The sequence below is a fragment of the Ornithodoros turicata genome, chromosome 2, assembly GCF_037126465.1.
Source record: "Ornithodoros turicata isolate Travis chromosome 2, ASM3712646v1, whole genome shotgun sequence".
Lineage (NCBI taxonomy): Eukaryota > Metazoa > Arthropoda > Arachnida > Ixodida > Argasidae > Ornithodoros > Ornithodoros turicata.
In genome coordinates, this window is record NC_088202.1 from 53,151,278 (window position 1) to 53,173,464 (window position 22,187).

General features: G+C 45.7%; 1 protein-coding gene and 1 long non-coding RNA gene across 2 annotated transcripts; one reads left to right on the forward strand and one right to left on the reverse strand.

Annotated features, from left to right (window-relative positions):
• Window positions 1-10,378: 10,378 nt before the first annotated feature.
• Window positions 10,379-11,689, reverse strand: LOC135383483 (uncharacterized). The gene is made up of 3 exons (XR_010419903.1): window positions 11,559-11,689; window positions 11,028-11,205; window positions 10,379-10,702 (listed from the first exon to the last, which is right to left on the reverse strand). It is a non-coding gene; the product is annotated as an uncharacterized LOC135383483 (long non-coding RNA).
• A 5,779-nt stretch (window positions 11,690-17,468) lies between these two features.
• On the forward strand, window positions 17,469-19,622 carry LOC135384645 (piggyBac transposable element-derived protein 3-like). Its single transcript, XM_064613838.1, has 2 exons — window positions 17,469-17,503; window positions 17,825-19,622. Exons 1-2 carry the CDS (start codon window positions 17,469-17,471, stop codon window positions 19,620-19,622), a joined length of 1,833 nt encoding a protein of 610 aa, XP_064469908.1.
• The last annotated feature ends 2,565 nt before the right edge of the window (window positions 19,623-22,187 follow it).

A 22,187-nucleotide genomic window follows, 5' to 3' on the forward strand; every position in this document is an offset into this window, starting at 1 on the left:
GTGCAAGGCCGTAATCTCCTTACGGGTTAACTCGTTCGAGGTACCGAAATAAGGAATATGTTAGAAATACATGCGTCCTTATTGTCATATGGTATACAGGGTACGTGACGTAAGACAGACTAAATTTTATTAAATCCGCGATTGACATCTTTTTTTTTTTTTGCCAAAGTCGTTGAATATATCTATTCCCGACGGGATCTACTCAATGGTGGTGGTGTATCGGTAAATAGCGCAGCCGTTAATTAACTTTCGTAATTAATCTTTGTAATTAATGAAAATACGTTGACTGCGTAATTGCAAAGATGTAGAGTAGAACCCTGGAGGGTCTACCCCACAAGAACCGACACGACAGCGCCTTTTTGTGTTCTATTAAAAAATGTGCGAAAATACAAAATAATTTAGCACTGTGCGGGTTTTGTGGCCAATTTCTCCTCTCCCTGTCTCGGTGTCACCGCTTTTCAACTGACATCAGGTTGTTCCTGAAATCATGGAACAGCCCGCTTTGTCCCCAGAAGTAAGCGTGAGGGGAATTAGTGATGCCATTTCTCAGTCTACTTTATCATAAAACATGCCGCCTTTGATCTTCTTTCCGTCATTATCTCGTTTGGTCTGCTCAACACCTTCCAAGGCAGTTCGCGATTTGATGTGACAACTGGCACACAATAAAACTATCAATGTATTACCTCGGAGATCTCAAAACTAAAATCAGCGACTGCTGCTCGATAAGTGTGTACGTTCTACCAGAAAAGAAAAAAAGACGATATCGACCAGGACGCTAGGAAGCGGGGGTGCCCCATGTTTTGTGATGTCAGTGTTGTCAAAGGTTGACAGTGAGAGAACGACAGGAAAAAGCGGCCGCCGAACTCGCCCAACGCTCGACGATGGGGCATTTCCGCATATTCTTTAAAGGCACAGAAAAGTACTACTGTTTCGATTCTTGCTGATAGACCTCTCAGAGTTATGCTCTACACAGAGCCGTAGCGACGGGGGGGGGGGGGGGGGGGGGGGGAGGCGAGAGTGGCAGCCGCCCCGGGCGCCAAACGGCAGGCCCCTGCAGGTTGGTTGGGCTGGGTAAAGCGGGACCGAAGAAAATTTGAATCTGTGACCTATGCTGTGCAAATGAGCGTTTTCATTTCTTTGTTTACATGGCTTCTGACGGCAGTGGGAGAGGGGGAGGGGGGCGCTTCTGATTTACCCTGCCCTGGGCGCAAACTTGCCTCGCTACGGCTCTGGCTCTGCAAATCTGGAATTGCGCGTTCAAGTTGTTTTCAGGAATTGTGAAGATTCATTATAAAAGTAGTTTTTTTTCTTTTCTTTTTTTACACGACCAAAGAAGTAACGGCTGCTGAGTGTGCGTTCCAAAGCGGTTGCGTCTTGGTCTCTCACGATGACAACATTCTGGGCTGGTGGTTCAGTGATGCAGATGTCGATTCTAGCTTTCATGTTCCCTGGTTCGATCTGAGGGTCATGTCTTTCTTCTTTTTTATGAAGAGAGTTTTAAGATTACTGGAAGGCAAGAGCATCACAATTTTCATCCTGAATGGCCTACTATTAGGCACTATGACATAACATGACTAGTATGTGAAAGGTAGACAACTTTTCATTGCATCCGAACCTACTACATCGTTATAGGAGCTCATGAACAAATTATGAGTTGACCTTTCGTGCCATCTACACTTCACCCACCTTCGTTATCTTATATTCGGTTTTGCTCCATCTTTGTGCTATATTTTTGTTTTAGGAACAGCAAGCCGACCTTCGGTCAGGACCTTTCCGAAATAAACGTATATCCCCCCACCCCCCGCTTTGCAGAATGCCAAGTTGTTAACATTTCAGAACAACAGCAGACAGAGCATCTCTAACCGCCATCGTTACAACAGCAAGGCGCGTGGGGTCGAAACTCTTGTTTCTCTTTTTAAATTTTATTTGTTCATCCTTAACAATGTGCGTACTCACAAGGCTTCCCATGCATTTTAATCAAACTGTCATGTAAAGTCATGCACGTCCCACGGAGACTGCGGATTAAGCATTAGAGTACTTCCGACGGGTGAGAAAACTTGTACTTTCATCCGCGTTTTTCTTTACCGCTTCTCGCATATTATAAAGTGTCTTGATATGGGACTGCGATAACTGTCGTTGCTTGCTAGTTGAAGTCTCTTATTTCAGGTTATCAATAGCAAGCGCATAAAAGCTGTTTTAGCAGACCGTTTGTAAGGTTATCATGCTTGTCGGTGCCAATTAGCAGTTATGTAAGACTCAGAATCTTATCCACTGGCAAGCCACGTTCAGGCAAGCCATGTTATGAACGGTTTGCTAAAATTTTCTACCATGTTCACGTCCATTCCACAATAAAGCGAATTAGACGCCCGCAAAAATTCCAGAAGAATGGCGAATATCTGCGGGAAACATCACGGACGTTTGCGCGACTCTACTCTTGGTGCGGTGAAAGGAAACTTTGATATGACGTCCGTTGCTCCCTACCATCTTATCACCACAGTTTGCGATTGCACCTTTCTTCCTTTTTCTCGGTTTCTCGAACTTATTTGAGCAGAGTTTACCCAACACATCCAAGATAAGGAGAAGGCCCTCGCCCTACGTCACACAGGAAGGCCCGCTGTTACTATTGTGGATGCTGCTATGAAGTAAATGAAAGAGCGAACGTGAAGAAAGCTCGAAGCAGATCGCAAAGTTGGAAAGGCCTCCATAGGTGACGTAAGCGCGCAGGCCCGACGCTTTCTAGGAGGTGTTGGTTTACCAATCACTTTTGTGTCGAACGTGACTCTGCTGCCACCTATAGATGTTATGAAAATGAGCACTCTTCCGCTTGTTTGTTTGTTTATTTCATTTTTTTAGGGGAGGGTGTTGGTAACCGACAAGCCTTCTTGATGGTGGCAGGAAGAGACTGTAACACGCAAAATTTGAAATTAAGCATTGAAATGTCCTCATGATAAGGCCAAGAACAAACTGAAGTGTATGGTACAGTGATAGCGGAGTAACAAGGTACAAGTAACAAAGTGAAGTGCAGTTACTGAATTCGTCTTCGTAGCCTATAGAGTATAATTTTTTTTCATCATAATATAGGGTAATTTCTGAGGGTTTCCTCCGACGCTTTCACACATACACCAGCACAGTCCCCTTAGAAGTCACCCCAGGACGCACATTTCTCATCGTCGACGGCATCCCGATTTCCCCCAGAGAGAACAAAAATGGATATTGACCAGCCTATACGAGTGCCGGTCATCCCGTTCCACACGCTACGAGTAGCAACCCAGAATTATGAGCACCAGTACAGCAAAGAAAGGCTTGGCAAAAGTTATCAGAGCTGATTATCACGTTTTCATTCTGAGTTAGGCAATTGCTGATAGTCAGGCTCGGCGCGCGATATCTGATGTTCCCTTTCTCGTCTGCCCACGCCTCTTTCCATCTTCCTTCCTCCTCACCTCATAATTTTCTTTCAAGTTGGCTTTCCTACATGTTCTTCTGCTATCAGGCAGAACCTGCATCGAAGGAGGTGTCCCTGAATTCTGGTCATGTTGCAACACCTGGATATTCGAGATGCGATAAACCACGGAGTGCTGATTTTAGACAACCGTGCCCCCTGCAGTACCGCCATCCCGATACCTCTATCCATTGTTACGTCATTAGAAGAACTGTGGCACCCAATCAGACGGTGACCGCGACCTAAAATGCTGGACAGAACACGTGTGACAGTGCAATACATTTCTGCGCGACATTCGTTTGACGCGCCTTGTTCTCTACGGTGTGGTGCAATTCACTTTCTTTCTGCATTTGACGACGACGACGACAGCACGCAGCGTAGGCGATTCGTCCACAAAGCACACGGGCACCTTTCTCTCTTTCTGCACATGCTTTCTGCGACAAAGTCTAAGATATGAAGATAAGAAGAAATGCGTGCTCACGTTGAAAAACACTGGCGTACAGCCAGTTTATCGTTTCTTGACCGTATGACCAGGGGTGCCGAAGTGGCGGCCCGCGTGCTATGCCCGTGTGGCCCCCGAGCAAAAAAAATAAAATTAAAAATACTCGCAAAAATACCAAGCATCATGAACAGTCGTCGCGTTATCATTGGGTTCTGTGCTCGTGTAGTTTATCTTGCGTTAATTAGTCATAGAAAACTGTTACAACTGACCTGTAACGGCCAGTGACTCTCTAACTAAGAGAGACGGCAAAAGTAACACAAAAACAGCCAGGGAACGTCGAACTTTCAACCTTCAATCATAATCAACCTTTAACCATATGATGAAAGGTTGAAAGTTCGACGTTCCCTGTCTCTCCCTATGTTGCTTTCATCGTCTTCGCTGATGAGTCTCTAAACCTGTCCCTGCGTCCGATTTTTTCTTGATTGACACTCCTTGAACAATTTCTGAGCAAACCCTACATTTATTTCCACTTATTTCGTGGTTGGAGCCGTTTCAGTCGTGGTGGGACTCTGGGAGCCGTGAAAAAAAAAAGTCGCAGTAACGACTTGGCACTACATGGCCCATTTATAATATGTATTGGTACAGCTTTGGACAAAAGTTTACGGAACACCGGGGTGTCGCATTTCTCCATTAGAGCGACATCCTAGCAGCGAGGAGGAGGAGGAGGAGTGTCGTTGGGAGGAACCCGAGAGGTCTGCCTGCCTGATTAGGCGGCATGTTTCTCGGGAAGGGAAAGGTGGTGGAGAGGAGGAGAGGAAAGGGTGAAGTGGAAGACCGAGCGGAATCCGCTCGGGGGGAGGATAGCTGCGTCCATGGGCCGACTTCAGGGGAACTGTGCCGGCATACGCCTATTACACATCTGAGGGAAACCCAGGAAAAACCCCAGAACAGCCGGCCCGCGGATTCGAACCGCGGACCTCCCAGTCTCCAAGCGCACGCGTTACCGCTGCGCCACCGGAGCTGGTCACATCCTAGCAGCAAACAGGGGCGGACACGCATACTCATTGATGGACAGAATAGCCGGTCACCCGTTTCATATTCGATCTCCTCCAGATAACGGGCGGAAGATATACCCAGGGTTGTTTGAATTTAACCCACATGGATTTTATCCGGTGGAGTTTTTTGGGTTTTATCCACACAATTTAATTCGGACTTTTTTTTTTTAGATTTTGTCCAGATGCGATGTGAAAGACAATCTTAATTCAACGTCACACAGAAAACTTCCGCTTTATTTTATTGTAGTGTTGGCTGTTTACCAAAGTCCAGTTCATGCGCAGCATTAACTTCTAACTTTTTTTACTTTTTAACTTGACTTTTTGAACTTATCAGATTTAACTTTTTTTCCCGTTTTCTTCTACTTCTACCCATTCAGGGAGAGGCTTTCTTCGGCTTCCCGGAGGCATTGTAACTGAAGTACGACAGCTAATCCAGGCGTGTAGCGTCTACACCATTCAGCCACGTGTGCATTCACTCTTAGAAATAGGACTTCTATCGTGCCTTCTACAGACAGCCGAAATGCGGTAATTTTAGGGTTTCTACGTAGAGACCACACGAAAGCGCGGGGAATGATGTCGGATCACGTGGTTTCCCTCGTAGAAGCCACAAAAGTGGCGTCTGTTTTATGCTTGGAGGAAGGAAAACTAAGGAGGGAGCACGACCGTTTCTTTCCGAATCACAAAAGTGTAGTGGAAGTGACGACATATAGTACGCGTCATGAGGACGTCATATCGATCAGGTGACTAAAGGCAGCCAATCTGCGGTGAGACTTCGCCACAACTGGGACAAACAAACTGGGGCAGCTGCCGGCGTGGATGGCGTTTTGTGGCGCCCGGCGAGATGGTATCAATAAGAGATAGATACGAGATACTAGCAGTTAAGATTACTAAACCGACGAACAAGTGATACGATTAATTTCGTAGCATTGTCGGTGCACGCTGCGAACTTTCAGGGGAACAATTATGCTGAAAATTTGACTGGAGAAAGCAATCATGAGCTGCGAGGAACGGATGAAATCCGACCATGTTCTTGTTAGCGTTATCTATTCAGTGCTGTTTGGCTCCATAGCGTAGTAAGTTTTCATTGTCTGTACCACAGTACTGACAGTAACCTGCTGGATGCAACCGGGAAAGTACAGAACGCACGGGTAGGTTATGCTGCATGTCGTCGCTGTACGCAAGTAGCTGAGAAAAATCAGGCTTGCGCAAACCACATTGTTGTACCTGATGTCATCACAGCAATAAATGGAACGTTTCTTATCATTTATTCATTGAGAACGTGTTTTGTCATCTTTTTTCTGTTCCGTGTCTCAGGTTTTGTCGTCGTTTTACATTGTACCAGCTCGCCTGCACCCTTGCACTTCTACGTTTCTTTTCAATGTTCAGACCTGGTGCAGGTCATGACAAATATTGATGAAAGGAGACTGTATTCTTGCAGTCCTGATCGTTTCAGAGTAATATTTTTTCCCAATAATTAGGAACACCTCACAGATAAAATTACTGCACATATTACTACCGTTCTCCCCAACAATTCCAGGTTCAGGAGGTTGGTCATCCTGGTATAGTATAGCTTATATGTGCCCTCTGACTGCTGTTACGGGCTTATAGTTACATAAAGAAAATGGGGTTCACATTTAGCCTGCAGTACGCAGTCTATAATATTTCAGGAACAATTATACTAGAGAACTTTCCATTCTATTGCAAACTTACCCCCTGTTGTGATTTGCTGTCATGATTCCTATTTAGAACAATATGGTTTAATAGCTAATTTACATATAAACAGAAGGGACATGTAAATATAACTATTTTGATAAAAAACATGTTCATCTTCTGTAAGGTGCATAATCTCAGGGTAAATAGTCACACACGCTTGATTTCAGAAAAATTCATTTGTTTATTGATTCACATAGAGGAGTACATTGTGCAGAACAGAGTCAGTAGATGTTAGTAAAATCATCACTGAATCATCAGGCATAAGTTTTTAGTATACATTTTATTTGGAGCAGTTAGGTTAAAATGCATGCACATTCTGCAATGTGAGAAGAGAATCAGTATGGATAGTTTTAAACGCAGATGCAGCTATATGCACCTGCTCTGTAACCTAAAATTACACACCATGCAAGACAGAAGGATCCAGGGCTTTTGCCGAACGATGAATGACTGCGTAATGCTAGCAGCTGTGTGTCTGCAGCACCTACACACGGGACTGAGCTTACCCATAACATTTGTGCACTTGTATAAGGGCCAGGGAGGGAAGTAAATCTTGCCTCTTCAACCTAAATAGGTAAACACATTTAGAATATCATTCTTTGTGTCACAAGTGTTTGCATTGGAATGCTGTTTCTTTTTGGAGCCCTGTTATGCCAACATGCTCACAAGAAACACTGAGAGCTATACAGGCTGTGAACATAGAATTCACCATTCATACCTGACTTGCATGGTTTCCAGAACCATTGGATGAGTCTTCCTCGGGAGCAGATCCACTTGTGCCCTAGGGTTACCATTCACTCAAATAAATTGTAATGAGTAAAATTTGCATGAAATTTGCATGTTGTGCCTTTTCAGAAAGCCACATGTACTCTGAGAACTCTACTTGGGACCCCATTACGACAGCACTCAACAGTAAACTTCAAATGTGGGATCGTAAGGGCTACTATATTCTGTGGTTTCCAAGGGCACTTACGTCACATTACATGAAAGAGCATATATGCACAACTTAGTCATCATGGCATAATGAGACGATGATACCCCAAGTGAAGTTAAAGGGAGCTCTACACTGTTTTCCTTTGTCAGAGCAGAAGTACTATGTACCTCTTGTGGTCCTTCAGCTTCCTCAGTGTGCACGCTGACAAGAGGGCCCCACAGGAGTTCAGAAGCATGCTACGTTTTCATAAAAACATTTATGTAAAATTTCACCAATCCAAGCTAAATGTTGTCTGGCATTATACCTGTTCCTTTTCCTCCATGTATTCTTGTGATAGCACGGGGGATTCCTACAACAGGAGCATGACATGATGTAGAATTTACTAGAATTTTTTTTGAGTAAATAGGCAAAACAACAAGCTTTACAACTGTTAACTTGTATGTCAGAGCCAGTGAACAAAGGAGAACCCAGATAAGCACTAAACCTTGGCACTAATATTTTATTCTGCGCTTTACGGCCTGCTTGGTGGGCATGCGCAGTGCATATAAATAGCTCAGTGCAATGCGTCTGTACACGGACTGCATCTGGTCCGCAACAGGTCTCATTAGCAGTTGTAGAAATATTTAACACGCTGTGGAAACAATTCCTTAAGGCAAATTTCTTTTACCTGTTGAACTTGCTCCACAGAGGGTGCACCTGTTATTCCCACAGTTATCATATGATATACATATGGGTCTTTCTGACTCGGTTTCTAGCTATAAGCTGTTATGTGAAAAACAAGCATACAGGGTGTCCCAGAAATATGCCATTGTATTCTAATAAAAAAACTACGCCACCTAGAATCATGTGGTCAACGGCATTCGTTCTTAGTAGGTTTTTGTCACCTCCTTACGTGCATGTCATGTATCCTATAAGTTCGATTATGTCAATTTTTGTGAAGGTTAACTCTGAAATTTGCCAAGTAAAGGACACTTTTTTACCCCGAAGTGCGTGCTGAATTTACTCTAATTCATGATAATCGACAGTGATATTCAAGATCTATCCTATCGGAAAAAATAGCCGAACATCACGTCTCTCGGGGTACCTGAGCATAACGCACAAGGACTTTTTCAGCGCAGTCGCTGTCAGTCCGACGAAAGGAGGTTGGAAACCCAGTCCAAAGAGTGATAGTAGAAAAAGTGACAGGTCCTGAAATTGGAAGAGGGAAGGCATGCACGGTCCCCAGCCGAAGCCGGACACGGTAAGCTATGTCTGTGTTAACTCTCTCTGTCATGCCGATGTGGGCTGGGTTTCCAACTTCCTTTTGTCGGACTGACAAAGATTTTGCTGAAAATTTCGTCGCACGCTATCCTGTGCGAGCTCCGCAGAGCATGATTTTTGGCTATTTCTTCCAATGCGATAGCTCCTTAATATTCCTGTCAATTTTCATGAATTTGAGTAAATTCAGCACTCTCTTCCTATTGGTGGGATAAAAAAGTGATCTTTATACTTGGCAAATTTCAGAGTTCAGATCCCAAAACTTTACATAATTAAGCTTAGGACACATGATATGCACAGCAGGAGGTGGCAAGAACCCAGTAAGAACAAATGCTGCTGGCCGCATGATTCTAGGTGGCGTAGTTCTTTTTAAATGAAAATTCAATGACACATTTTCTGGGACACCATATGTATCTTCTTGCTGCTGTACACTACCAATACAAGATAAGCATAACTATCTCACCATTGAGCCTTCCACTGTAGCTTCAGCCCCACTTGTAGTTCCAGCATGCTAAACACATCTAAAATAAAGGACATCTGTTAGTTTGAAATATTTCCTGAAGTATCCAGAGCGCACCTTGCGAAAATACAGATCAATGATTTCTTTTTTTCTTCCTGTACCACTGAGCGTAAAGTATGGTATATTTATATCACGTGCGACATGCAACCAGCGTGATAACTAACAAGCAGTCAAGCTGCTCAAAAACTACCCATTTGACGATGAAAGCATTAAAAGTATCACGTGCGCGCTCTGCGTCGTTTATGTCGTCCTACCTCATGTTGTGGGAAAAATTTGGGAACTGCACATGGACGAAGTCGGACGAGAGACTGCATTTGGACGAAGTCGTCTGGGTGAAAGTGCTTCGAGCAAGCTCGGCTCCACTCTGGCGGCACCCAGTTCACGTCTTTCCCCAAGGCCTCGATCCATTTTGCTCTCAGCTGTGGGTTTTTTGGAAACCTACACAGTGACGAAAGCAATAATCAGCCGTAACTTGAAGTCCAGCATTTCTGCCTAACAACTTTCAGTTTCCTTGCATATGAATTGATCATATATACTCACGAATGGAATGAAACTCCAGGCTCTTTGCGAAGAGAGCGCGATCTGCAGCGTTGCACGCAGCAGGTCGGCATCTCCTACACGCTGAAGAATGTAAATGAAGTTTCAAGTGCAACTGCAGCAAACACACGCAATTCAAGAGCCTTAAAACGCACGATCGCAAACCAAAACTCGCACTCACAACCCCTCTGACAGCTGCGGAGAGCTGGGAGAGGAGAATTGTTTGTCCCAGTTGCTTCTCCTCACCCAAACTTCCGGAATCGCGCAAAATGACGTCACACTCTCTCCTTATTTTCCTTCCTCCATGGTTTTATGCTTCACCGTTTCCTCCTTTCCTGGTCGTTTCCCCCTCCCCGCGTGCTCCTGCTTCCCCTCTCCCCCGGCGCAGTCGAAGGCAGGCTTGGAGTCAACAGAATTTGTTTCAAACGGGATTGAAGACTTTATTTCGGCAAAGTTGTGAAATTGTGGCAGTGATACAGTGAATATTGACTAAACTGGCAAACTATGACTCAGAGAAAATAAAAATGAATAAGAACTACTACATATAGTCAAAATATCAGAGATTGCACGAAACGACGCGGCTCCACGCCGCTGCTGCGAAGCTATTTGCAAGCTTGAAAACCTCGCTACGAACCGAGTTCCGCTGGGATGCAGACCTGTTTGTTGCTCAGGGCATATGATCACCATATTACAGCGGCTCTCCATCTCTTTGTGGGGGCTGTTGATATGGCAGTTGTCACCCGTTGTGCAGCGTTTCCTCCATGCTTCCCATCCTGGTCTCGAATCGGAATTCTGCTTCAAGGCAGAACTGTGACAAAGCAAACGACGGCAAAGACGCATTACAAAGTGGATAGCAACAACATTAAGTGTAATAAAGGTCACTATCGACAACAGTGACAGGGTACAAACTATAGCTTAGGCTCAAACGATGATAGGTGAGGCGGCGAGGAGAGAGAAGTGGTACATTGGTGACCACAGCAGTACCAAGTATGTAGGAGGAGAGATCAGAGAGGTTTCTTGCGAAATGCTGCGGAGATCAACACGCCAGTCAGGCCAAGCTATCACATGACAAACGAATAACTACAATCAACTCGTCTCGCATGCAAGGCGAACAACGCGGCCACTTGTATTACCTTGCACATGGTCGACAGTTGAGTGCCAGCACTGGACGCATCTTCCGGTTAACACTTGTGCCGTGTACCGGCTAATATCTGTCAGTCTTCGGTATGAATCGCACGCACAATTCCTGCAGGCGGCACGTTGAACACCAGTGAAGTCTCCGTTGGTGACGTCCATACCCACTGCGGGCAGCTGAGACAGAGAATGGTTACTCAAACTACCGTCGAAACGAGCCCCCGAAAGACAAAAGCATCCTGCGCCATACACAAACGTTAGCGCTCGTGAAGTCCACGTTTAGAGGCAATTCTAACAGAGTTACCGGATACAGCTTATAACACCATTAGCGTCTCTCGAATAACTTCTCTCCTCAAGCATCACCACATAACTTTCGTTGACGTTCTGTCACGACCGCCATGACACTTCCATTCGCACTTGCACCTTCCAAATGCTCGTTAGAAGCGTGGGGAAGTAACAGGTAGTCACTATAATAGTACAGCTGCTAGCATAGTTATCGCAATAAAATTTATAAAACGGATGTGGCTTACCTGGCAAAGAATCGCAGAAGCCATAGTAAAGCGAGGAAACGTTATGGCGACAAGGCATCGAAGATGAAGCGTGAGCAGTGCCACGCCACCAGCATGTCTGGCCCCGTCGCATAGATCACGTAACTCCTCGACGCCGGTCAGGTGATCACTCCGAGCGCATAGAGACCACGGCCGCGATACAACTAAAATTTAGACAACACGAAATAGACGTCACGACGTTCTATCCCTGGTCACGTGATAAATGTGTCTTCTACACTGCGTACACGCCAAAAAAAAAAAAAAAGCAAGACAATTTTATAGTATTTTCTTTTCTCCCGGGTCACGTGGACATCTGTCGTCTAAAACTTCGGCCTTGACCGTGAATCTAGACGGCAGCTGTCACGGCAGCTGTTGACGGCACGATAGAAGACCTATTTCTAAGAGTGTTGGGACTCTACCTTTCCGAAAGCAATGGATACTCATTCAATGTCACTGGGACAGGCAGTTTCATAAACCGAAACTATGAGAGGTCCCCAGAAATCAAGAAGAACAGCAAAACACATTTCTTTTTACTCTGTGTCACATTTCCAGGCTTGTCTATATTCTCCAAAAATATCCAAAAATATCCGGGTTTTATCCAAAAAAGCCCACTGGAGAGGATCTTTTTTAAAATATCCGGATTTTTTTCAACCCTGGATATACGCCAGTGCCATGTTCCGTAAACTTTTGTCCCAAACTGTACCTTCAATGCCAAAAGAAACGGACCGATTCAGACGCAGGCTTGGTGATCTCCCGAGTGAATTCGAGCAAAGATTATTCGAGAGCAGGAGACTCGAAACGGACCTTTTTGGCTCGCCGTTTTCTGCAGTTATTGACAACGTTCCTGATGACGTTAACAAATGGAACTGATTTACCTGCAGTGCGACGCACCGATAAAACCATGTTCGTTGAAGTTGGTGCGTCTTCGTTTTATTCTTACGTTGGACTAAAGTACCCGAAGATACGTATATTGTCGCGGACAAACCTCTCAGTGTTCAGTACAACATATGTCTAATAATAATAATTCGCGGCTTACGTGGCGAGACAACATGCCATCATACGTCTGCGAGCAGACGTTTTTTGTGATTCCGCTCACAACCAACAAACGAACACCTCAGCGGAATCCCTAAGATTGGAATTGCGCAATCACTTTCACAGATGTTGACACAATAGCTAAAAGCAAAGTGTACCAAGTTTCCTCATGATACAGCAAATAAAAAGGGTTCCTGACCCCGTGGCAGAGCAAGGCTAAGTTACTTAAATATATACATGTTATGTCGTTTTAATTTCTGTGTCGTGTCATATCAGAAACAGGCTACCCAAAGCAGTGGTATGCGGCCCGCGTAGTTCCTCCATGGTTCAATGCGGCCCGCGGACAAGAATCAGTTCGGCACCCCTGCTGTAGACAGTCTCTTCACCATGTTTAATAACATACCTGTTCCGAAGTTATACCACTATCGACTACTCACAATGTATAAGAATGCGGCGAAAACTCATAACAGCACTTTTCTTAACTTATTAAAGCTTGCAGCCCCCTCCTCCAGTGCTAACGCACGTCACAAAGACACCTGCAAAATGGAACGAACTTTGGTAATCAAAAACTATCCTCTCAAGGGCCTGTAATTTTAAATAAATTCCAAATCGAAGCAAAAGCTTCCGGAAAACAAACAAATTCGTCAAATGTTACTTGTTTAAGTGTGTCTGTTACGTTAACTACTGTTCCATTTGTGTTGGTCATTAGCGTAGATAGGATAAATTTGATAAGTGACATAGTGAACATAAAGTTGTGTATATTTTCCCGGTGCATTTTTCATTGATAGCTGTCACGGTCAGAGTGGGAACCCAGAGCCTTGTCAAGCTGCTGCTTGCAGCTTTTTGCACTGGGCCTCCCACATTGTACTTGCTACAATGTGAAATAAAGTTTCAATTCAATTCAATTCAATTCAATTCAATTCTAGCCCACACTTCGAAGATCGTCCCGCCGGCGCTCACTCTACGCTCAACAGGAAGTATATACTATACGTTACGGAAAATCTCAAACAACCGGGCGCTTGTCGTCTGCTTCCATGCATCGAAATGAAACGGGAGCTCGAAAAGCGGCACGGAGTCTCACACTCACGGGTGCACGAGGGGCGCAGGTGTCGCGTTACGTGAGTCGTGTCTGAAACACTCGCGCTCAGGGGCGCCTATACTGAACGCACGCAATGCTTGAAACTCCTTCGAGGAGGAGGCTGGGGTGGAGGGAGATACACCGTAACTATTTCCGTTAGCGGATCGTGCTCTGCTTAACGGCCTTTTGGGCCATGTAGAGAGCGCCAATGCGGCTGGTAAGCGAACTAAGTGTGACACAGGTTTTTCTTGGAAACTTCCGGGCCTGTAGCAATACATGTAGGCCTAGCGCTAGCAGACGATTCTCGGCAGCCAATAAAACGTGATCCGCTGACCAGACGTCACCACGCGCGACGAGCAGCTGGGAGACATCGCCGCCGCTGCGCGTATTCATGTAAACCAACGTTCTCGGGAAATTCACACTTCCCAAAAGAAATATTTTGCGTGACAAATCTTGAAGCTAGTATGTCCATATCACGCGGTGAAAAAATATATGTTTGAGCGTGCCTCATGTACTCCTTTAAAGGGATACTCCGCAACAGAAATGTGTTGAGGTATAACACTGCGACATCAATAGACCTCTACCCGAGAAACGTCGTCATGACGTTGGTAGACAGACTGAAACCGAAACAAATCGGAAGGGGAGGGCTGGGTTCCACGAATGGGCACTTGTTCGCTGCCTCCTACTGAAAGAAAAGTAGGACCCAAGGTCGCGTCACTTTCAGGGACCATCGTAATCCCCTCAAGACTTGTTCGTCTCTAGCTTCGAGCGTAGTTCAACTCTACCAAATTGGTGGCGCTGTCGAACACTATGACATCATTTGTTTACAAACAGTGATAGGTCTATCCGTACCGTATGATATTTCAGTGAATAATTCAATTTATCATCCCCAAGTGGCACATATAATTAGAAAAGGAACATTTTCGTTTGAGTGCTTAGGCGTTCCTCCACGGAAGAGCAGTCCAGCAACACTGGGCTTCACTTCACCAGAATAGCACTCTCCCTGTTTCTCCCGGTGACCCAACACGAGATTGCTGGTGACGTCACGCATGGTACAGGAGGTAGGAGAGGGATGCCTCTCCTACCTCCTTCCGAAACTTCTCAAGGTTCGAATCTTCAGAAGTTTCGGTTTCGTTTAGGACTTTCCAGCTCTTTTAGCAGATAACGAGTCATCGACTGCCAAACCAACTTTATTTCTCATTTCGGAAGAACGTATCGAGTTTATTACAGAGCCATTATAATAGTTTCGGATTGTCCCGGAGTCTCCCTTTAAAGGTACTGTATAGCAGCAGAGCCACCATCTCAGAAAATTAATCTATTCGATGGCCTGATCCCTCAGCACCCTTACGTCACAATCTACGTCACAACCGCGCTCATAGATTTTGGGAAATCAAAATTGAAAAGTATGGGCAACACTGTGTCGAAATCGCCACCAATCGCTCGTCAAGTACGGCGGCGAAACTACATTGCATGCGCATAACACTGTGTTTAAAACAAAAGAAATTGCCTACGTAGTAATCATGAGCAGTAATCCATGATGATGATCTTGGCGGCCTTTCCCTCGAATCGAGAACATGGATCACTGTTGCTTGACAAATTAGGGATTATTTCCCAACAGACTCCGCCCCGAGCCGTTTTACCGCCCAATTTCACTAGCAAATGAAAAATATTTAGCGTTCCCTGTCACATATATAACTTGCTGTGCTGGCTCCGGCATTCAGCAAAGTTTGGCACGTTTGTTTATGTAACCACCTTAATATGCTTTGGTATAAACATTATGCTTTGCACAGGAAGTTTAGATATGACTAGTTATGACACGAAATGCCGAACGGCACCAAAGGACTAGAATGATATTATGTGATATAAAGGCCATATGACGGTAAAAACATATCGACTAGAAACATGTGCACTGGGGACAACGGCGGTAAAGACAGTTCAAAATGGCTAGAGGTAGAGTGAATAAGTCATAAAAAGGCTAAGTAGCAAGGTCTTGTGGTGAAAGCTCCAACATCAAAGTATCGCAAGTCCAGTTGCAACAGCAAGTTTGAAGCAGTCAACCAGGTAAGTGGGCAGAGTGCATTACTGGTTGTCGAATATGATCAACCTTCACAATTTCTTTCGCAGATGAGACCTGGCTGTCACCTTCTCTGTATATTCCTTGGCAAGGTGGTACAGTCCGATACTGCTGTAGCACTGGGAAACTTCTTTGATCAGACGGAGCACATAGTTTTCATTTGGGCTGCGTTCAAACATATATTGTCGCAAACTTAAGCAGGAGAATAAAGAGTAGACATTCGAGGTTGAAAAATTATTTATTGTCTCTAAGTAAACTAAACATGCTGGAACGCACCAAAGAGACATGTGGCTGGTGTGTTTGTATGTCCCACTAATACGAGTTTGTACGTTAGGCAAAATTTTCATGCAATACCATGCAATACATAGGAATACTAAAACTGGCAGGTATCGCTCCCGGTGGTCGTAATCGCTTCCTACCCGGATGCTCATTTGTCGACACTGTCGATGGCGCTAGAAGGTGGTTCGGAATAGGGCCCCAGGTTACCTACAGAGCGAGCGCGAGGGCTCTGTTCCGCACACCTTTCAAAAATCATCTCCTCGTGAAAAAAGCGCATCGCAAAACGAGAGGATGTCGTGACGTATCGTACACCCCTACGCGTGACCACTTACGTACATGAGTCCACGTCACGCGAGGATCTTGTCGGCCGTCCGCGGCTGCTTTCTCCGACTGTTTATATAAATTCCATTCCGCAACTATAACACATCGCAGAGCGGAATATTTTAAAACTGTTTTGTCTTTTGTAGGAAGCGCTAGTGGGGGTCGCCATGACACTTAGTTGTTCACATGGAAGCCGCAACGCGAGGTGTCCCGCTATCCTGATTACGCGACAAAAAAAAAAGAAATGTCTAGAATCATACACATCCATCAGCATCTGCCGGATGTCGCCATGTATCCACGTATGATCACAGTGTAATGTAACATGATGTGTAGGAATGAAAAGGGATGCTAACATACCTGGAATTCAGTGTCTCACAAGTTTGCTTGCGAACCGTGGAAGTTGCGTTTCGCGTTGTCGTGCAGTTCACAATCAGAGGTAACTTCAACGAATCCCACATGACCTCCTTTTGTACAGTGAAAATGGCTCGCGTCACGAAGAAATATGTTCATTTCACTGCGACTCACGTCATACGTGCGATAGAAGGGGATGGGTGATGTGATGTGATAGAGAAAGAAAAAAATGGGGAGGGGACGTAAGTCACGACGAAGTCAGATTGGCTACCCCAGACCACTTAGCCGCCGTTAATTGGGAAAAAAAGAAGAAAAAGGAGGGAACCCAGTAGTTGGGGGCGGGAGACAAACATCCCGAATTAGTGGGAACACTTGTCACAAACGAGGGACTAGAAAGTGACACTAAATGTCAATCAGATGCGTTTCCTCAAGGAGACGTAGGATCGCTTTCAATGCAGCCGCTTGATAATTGAATGGCTGAGGACCCAGGAGCTTTACAAGGTCAAATGGCCGGGCGTTCAGGCGAGCCAGACTTGCTTCTATAGTCGTGTTCAACTTAACCCTCGAGCGCCTGGCGATGCCATATGGCATCGCTATACCGTCCATAGAAAAGGTCACTGGTTTCGGTTTCGAATTTGGCGTAAATGATCAAACCAACTGTCATCGGCATCACTAAAGACACGTTTTAGAAGGGAGCGCGCAATTTTCGTTTGTCGTCTGTCGTGGACGCCACAGCTTCTCTCAATAAAATACCGTCATGCCACCGAAAAGAAAAGCTGCGCGTCGTCCCACGTAAGTTCACTTATTGTAGACTTCTTGAAATGCGGCGTGATAGTTATCTGAAAAACGGATGCAAGTGATGTTGGGGAACATCACTGCAAGGCTCTGGATTTGTTTGTGGTTTTTTTATGTACGTCTATTACGCTGCAAACATCATTGATGCCGTTTGGCATCTCTAGGCTTTCACAGGGTCATTACCATTCATCAGTTGATTCTAGTCGATTTTCTCGTAGCTGAGAGCCCTGCGCATTTCCATTTCAATAGAAGACTTCTAGAAGTATGTTTTCTTTCGCTTTTGCATCAGGATCAAGGATGCCACCTGTTATTTTGCAGAGCACTGTCACTGAATGACGCGCTTGACCTCTTGCAAAACAACAACGAAGACGTTCAAGCTATCTATATCGAGCCTCCTGATGCAAATGTGAATTCAGATGAGGACTCGGCTGAAGAAGACGAAGGAGGCCTGTTGGACAACCTCAGTGGGCGACAGCTGCGGGCTGGTGCAGAAGTTGTGCTGTCAGACCGCTCGCGTATCGGAGGTACCGCTGATGACGAGATCTCTGCGGACAAGGCCACAGGCCATACCCCTGCAACCGGTGGAGGGCGCAAGTCACGCCGCAAGGCGCAGCGACAGACTACATGGTCAAACAAAGACCTGCCGTCCAGTGGAACTATTTTTCCAGCACCAGATTATTCAGCGCTACGGGGCAAAAGCGCGCTAGATGTTTTCGAAACGTTTTTTGACGACCAGATAGTTTCGTTCCTAGCCCAACAAACACGGCAGTACGCGCTGTTCAAAAATGAACCAGACCCTCAAATCACCGAGGATGAAATCAAAGTGTTTATTGCCATCCTCATCCTGAGTGGCTATAACACTGTGCCGGGAAAACGTCGCTACTGGGAGTCCAGAGAGGATGTGCGAAATGAGATGGTGTACGGTGCTATCCGACGTGACAGATTTCTTCAGATTATGAAGTACATCCACTGTGCTGACAACACAGACCTAGACAGCAGGGATAAGATGGCAAAATTGCGGCCTCTCATGGAGCTGCTGCAAAAGAAATTTGCAGAACATCTTAGGCCTGAACAGTGCATGGACTACGACGAGTGCATGATCGCCTACTACGGACGACATGGATGTAAGCAATTCATAAGGGGGAAACCAATACGGTTTGGCTACAAAGTTTGGTGTTTGAACACTCCAGACGGCTATTTGGTAGATTTCGATGTCTATCAAGGAAAGAACCCACATGCAAAGCCTGGGTATGAGGAGCAGTTTGGTAAAGCTGCTTCTCCACTGGTGCAGATGCTTGACAGGCTCCCTAAAGATATACAAGATCTGCCACTGAGATTGTATTTTGATAATTTGTTTACTGGCGTAAACCTTATGATTAGCTTGAAGTCGCGGGGCTATGGAGCAACTGGGACCGTTCGTGAAAATCGTGTGCCAAAAGGTTGCCCACTAACTAGCTGCGGAGAAATGAAAAAGAAGACACGCGGAACATATGAGTTTGTGCAAAGCGAGGAAGACGGTGTGCTAATTACACGGTGGGTGGATAACTCTGTGGTTACTGGGATGTCGACATGCCACGGAGTACAGCCTGTGGAAAAAGCGTCACGCTATTCTCAGTCCGAAAAGAAAAGAATATCTGTCCCACGACCAGCTCTCTTCGCGGAGTACAATAAGTTCATGGGAGGGACGGATCGCATGGATGAAAATGTTTCGTTGTACCGAATTGCAGTCCGTGGAAAGAAGTGGTGGTGGCCCATCTTCACGTGGCTCGTAGACGTCGTCGTCCATAACGCCTGGCTTGTCCTTCGAAAGTCCGGGACTGACATCAGGCAATTAGAGTTTCGCCGACAAATAGTCTTGACGTACCTGACACGGTACAAGAACGCACCGAAGGGACCGGGCCGCACACGGATTTCGAAAGAAAGTTCCTCGGGAAGCAGGGTGTCAGACAACATCCGTTACGATAGGCTCGACCATCTTGTGCTTTCGACTCCAGAAAAAAGGAGGCTGCGTTGTGCGGAAGAAAATTGCACCAGTCAAGTTCGCACGAAATGCGCTAAGTGTAACGTAGGTCTCTGCATTGACTGCTTTGTGCCGTTCCACACAGCACCCCGATGACATGGTTCTCAATAAGTGTGTCCTGATACTCAATAAAGCATAATTTTGTTTTTATTTGAGGTGTACTGGGTGAACAAGCACTTAATTCTTGAGTAATCTGCTTGGATTTTGAGCTACATAGATCTTGCTCACATGGCGGCCTGGCGATGCCATATGGCATCGCGATATATCTCATTTGTGGAAACAGTAACCTTGAAAATCATTTTTCGTGGGTGTCCAGGGGCTCATGGCAACAAGGCGTGTTGACATCAAACACAAATAAGAAAGAAAAAAATAATTCAGGCTTTCGAGGGTTAAGAAGGAAAATAAATCTAGTCCGTCAGCTCTCAAAATATTACTGCGCCGCAACAGATGGATGTTATATGTTAATGCAGTATTACTGCGCCGCAGAAACGATGGCTGGACGCAGAGAGGTCACGCCCTCTCCCGCGCCAGATAACGTAACACATCGTGCTCACTCTGCTTCCGTATTGGTTGTTAAGACTCGTCGCATGACACTACGCTGCAGCACATGACGAGCCAGATGCCGTTGTAGACGCATCGGTGAGGAGTTGTACCGCCGACCTCTCCGTTAGGTCTGGACTAAGCTGCCGGAGGACTTGGGTCGATACATCTTTCTAGCGTGGTAGACCCGGGATATTGACCCTCACTTCAGGTGGTTGCAGGGCCCATGTCCAACAGCTGGGTACACGTGCTGCTTGTGTCTAGGGAGAGATGACCGTTGTGCCTGGATAGCATGATGAACGCAGAGCTGGAGCGTCGCAATAAGGCGCGAAGCAGAGGATGGCGATGATGACGCGGATAGAAAAGGAATCTTTTAGCGTATTGATATATTGCGACTCCCACTTCGGAAGCACAATACAGCGAGTTGATGTCGAGCAACACTGTGTGGGTGCAACGCGTTTCTCGGTTCGGTTGTCGTCAGTCGTAGCAGTTTCCGATGTGTTCCTATCCCATTTGGTTGCTATTGTGCGAATTAACGTTACTTTAGCATGTTCTTTATTTTCCGTTGTTGTCTCTCGAGCAGCGCGTGTTGTTCCAGTGCAAATTTTGATAAATTATTCGTCACAGTCCCAACTCTGGCTGGTGTAGCAGTGTAGGGAACCGGAAAAAATGTTACCGGAAAAAATGTCCCCGGAAGAAATGTCCCCGGAAAAAATGTTCCCGGAAGAAATGTCCCCTGGAAAAAATGCCCCCCGGAAAAAATGTCCCCTCGAGAAACATCCACTTTTGGTACGCGTGGAATTTTTGCGAAATCCCCGGTTGCGATATTGCAGGTCTTGAAGTCATCGGGCTAAAAATAAATACTAAAATTCCTAACCACTTACTAAGTGTTTTTACTTGGAAAGCTCGACCTACTTTCACTTACGATTTCTAGTAGCGAATACACTGCAATCAAATGTCACATTCGTTGATACAACGTGCACACTTGGCTGGGATATTCTTATTTTGTTTCTTTCTTCTTATACTAAGAAGTATATCCTGCGTGACGTCGTACTGACTGATGTGCAATCAGAACGCCGGGATTTTGAGACTAGATTTTAGGCCTGATGACACAGCTATCCTTTCAGGTTTGAGGGGGGGGGATATGTTTATTAAGAAAAAGAAAGGAAAGGTCAGCCAGACGAAGGTCGGCTTGCTATTCCAAACAAAAAAAGGCAAGGGAAGGGGAAGGAAAGAAAAGGGGACGAAAAGAAAAATAAGGAAAGAAAAGGGGAAGAAAGAAGGAGAAAAGGGGAAGAAAGGAAAAATAAGAAAAGAAAAGGAGAAGAAGAAAGCAAAGGGGAAAAGGAAAGGAGAAGAAATGAAAAGAGGAAGGAAGAAGAAGAAAAGAAAAGGAAAAGAAGAAAGAAAAGGAAGAAAAGAAAAGGAAAAGAAGAAAGAAAAAGAAGGAAAGAAAAGGAGAAGAAAAACCAAACTAAAACACAAAACTAAAACTGAAAAGTCACACACACAGTCACACAATCACAAGGCGTGACAAGGTTCGAAGGAGGAGCGCTGTGGTGACTGCCCACTGGGCCGAGAGAGAAACACAGGGCTCACAGGGAGCCCAGGAGACCCGTGTTACGCAGAAAGCGGAGCACCGCTTTTGTGACTCTCCACTGGTTAGCTCGCTGCACAGGGCCAAGGAGTGTTGCGAGGGAAACGTCGGTCCGTCCGTCCGTGCACCCAAGCTCTGAGAGATGTTGCCAGAGCACGGCCCGATGATGGTGGTGACGCTGACAGTGGAGGAGCTGATGAGAAATATCGTCTTCTACACCGCAGCAGGGGCAAGTGGGAGATGAGACGCGGCCCATTTTGAACAGGAGTGAACGGGTGAGGGCAACGTTCAGCCGGAGACGATGTAGAAGGGTCTCCTCCTCGCGGGTACAGCGGCAGCCGATGACAAACTCCAGTGAGGGGTCGATGGACTGCAGGAACGCATTAGGTCGGATAGCGTCTACAAGGGGGTTTGAGGGATTTAACGTCTCCCTAGTATTTTTCTTCATCAACATAAGAGCGGGACGTACTTTTTTCTGTACCAGCTCGCGTGGAGTAGCGGTTTGGATGATCGCCTTTCACGTC

Excerpts from the sequence above, each read along its gene's own strand:
- LOC135384645 (XM_064613838.1), top strand. The coding sequence starts at position 17,469 with ATGCCACCGAAAAGAAAAGCTGCGCGTCGTCCCAC. Across the intron at positions 17,504-17,824 it reads AAAGCTGCGCGTCGTCCCAC|AGCACTGTCACTGAATGACG; the intron begins GTAAGTTCACTT and ends GTTATTTTGCAG.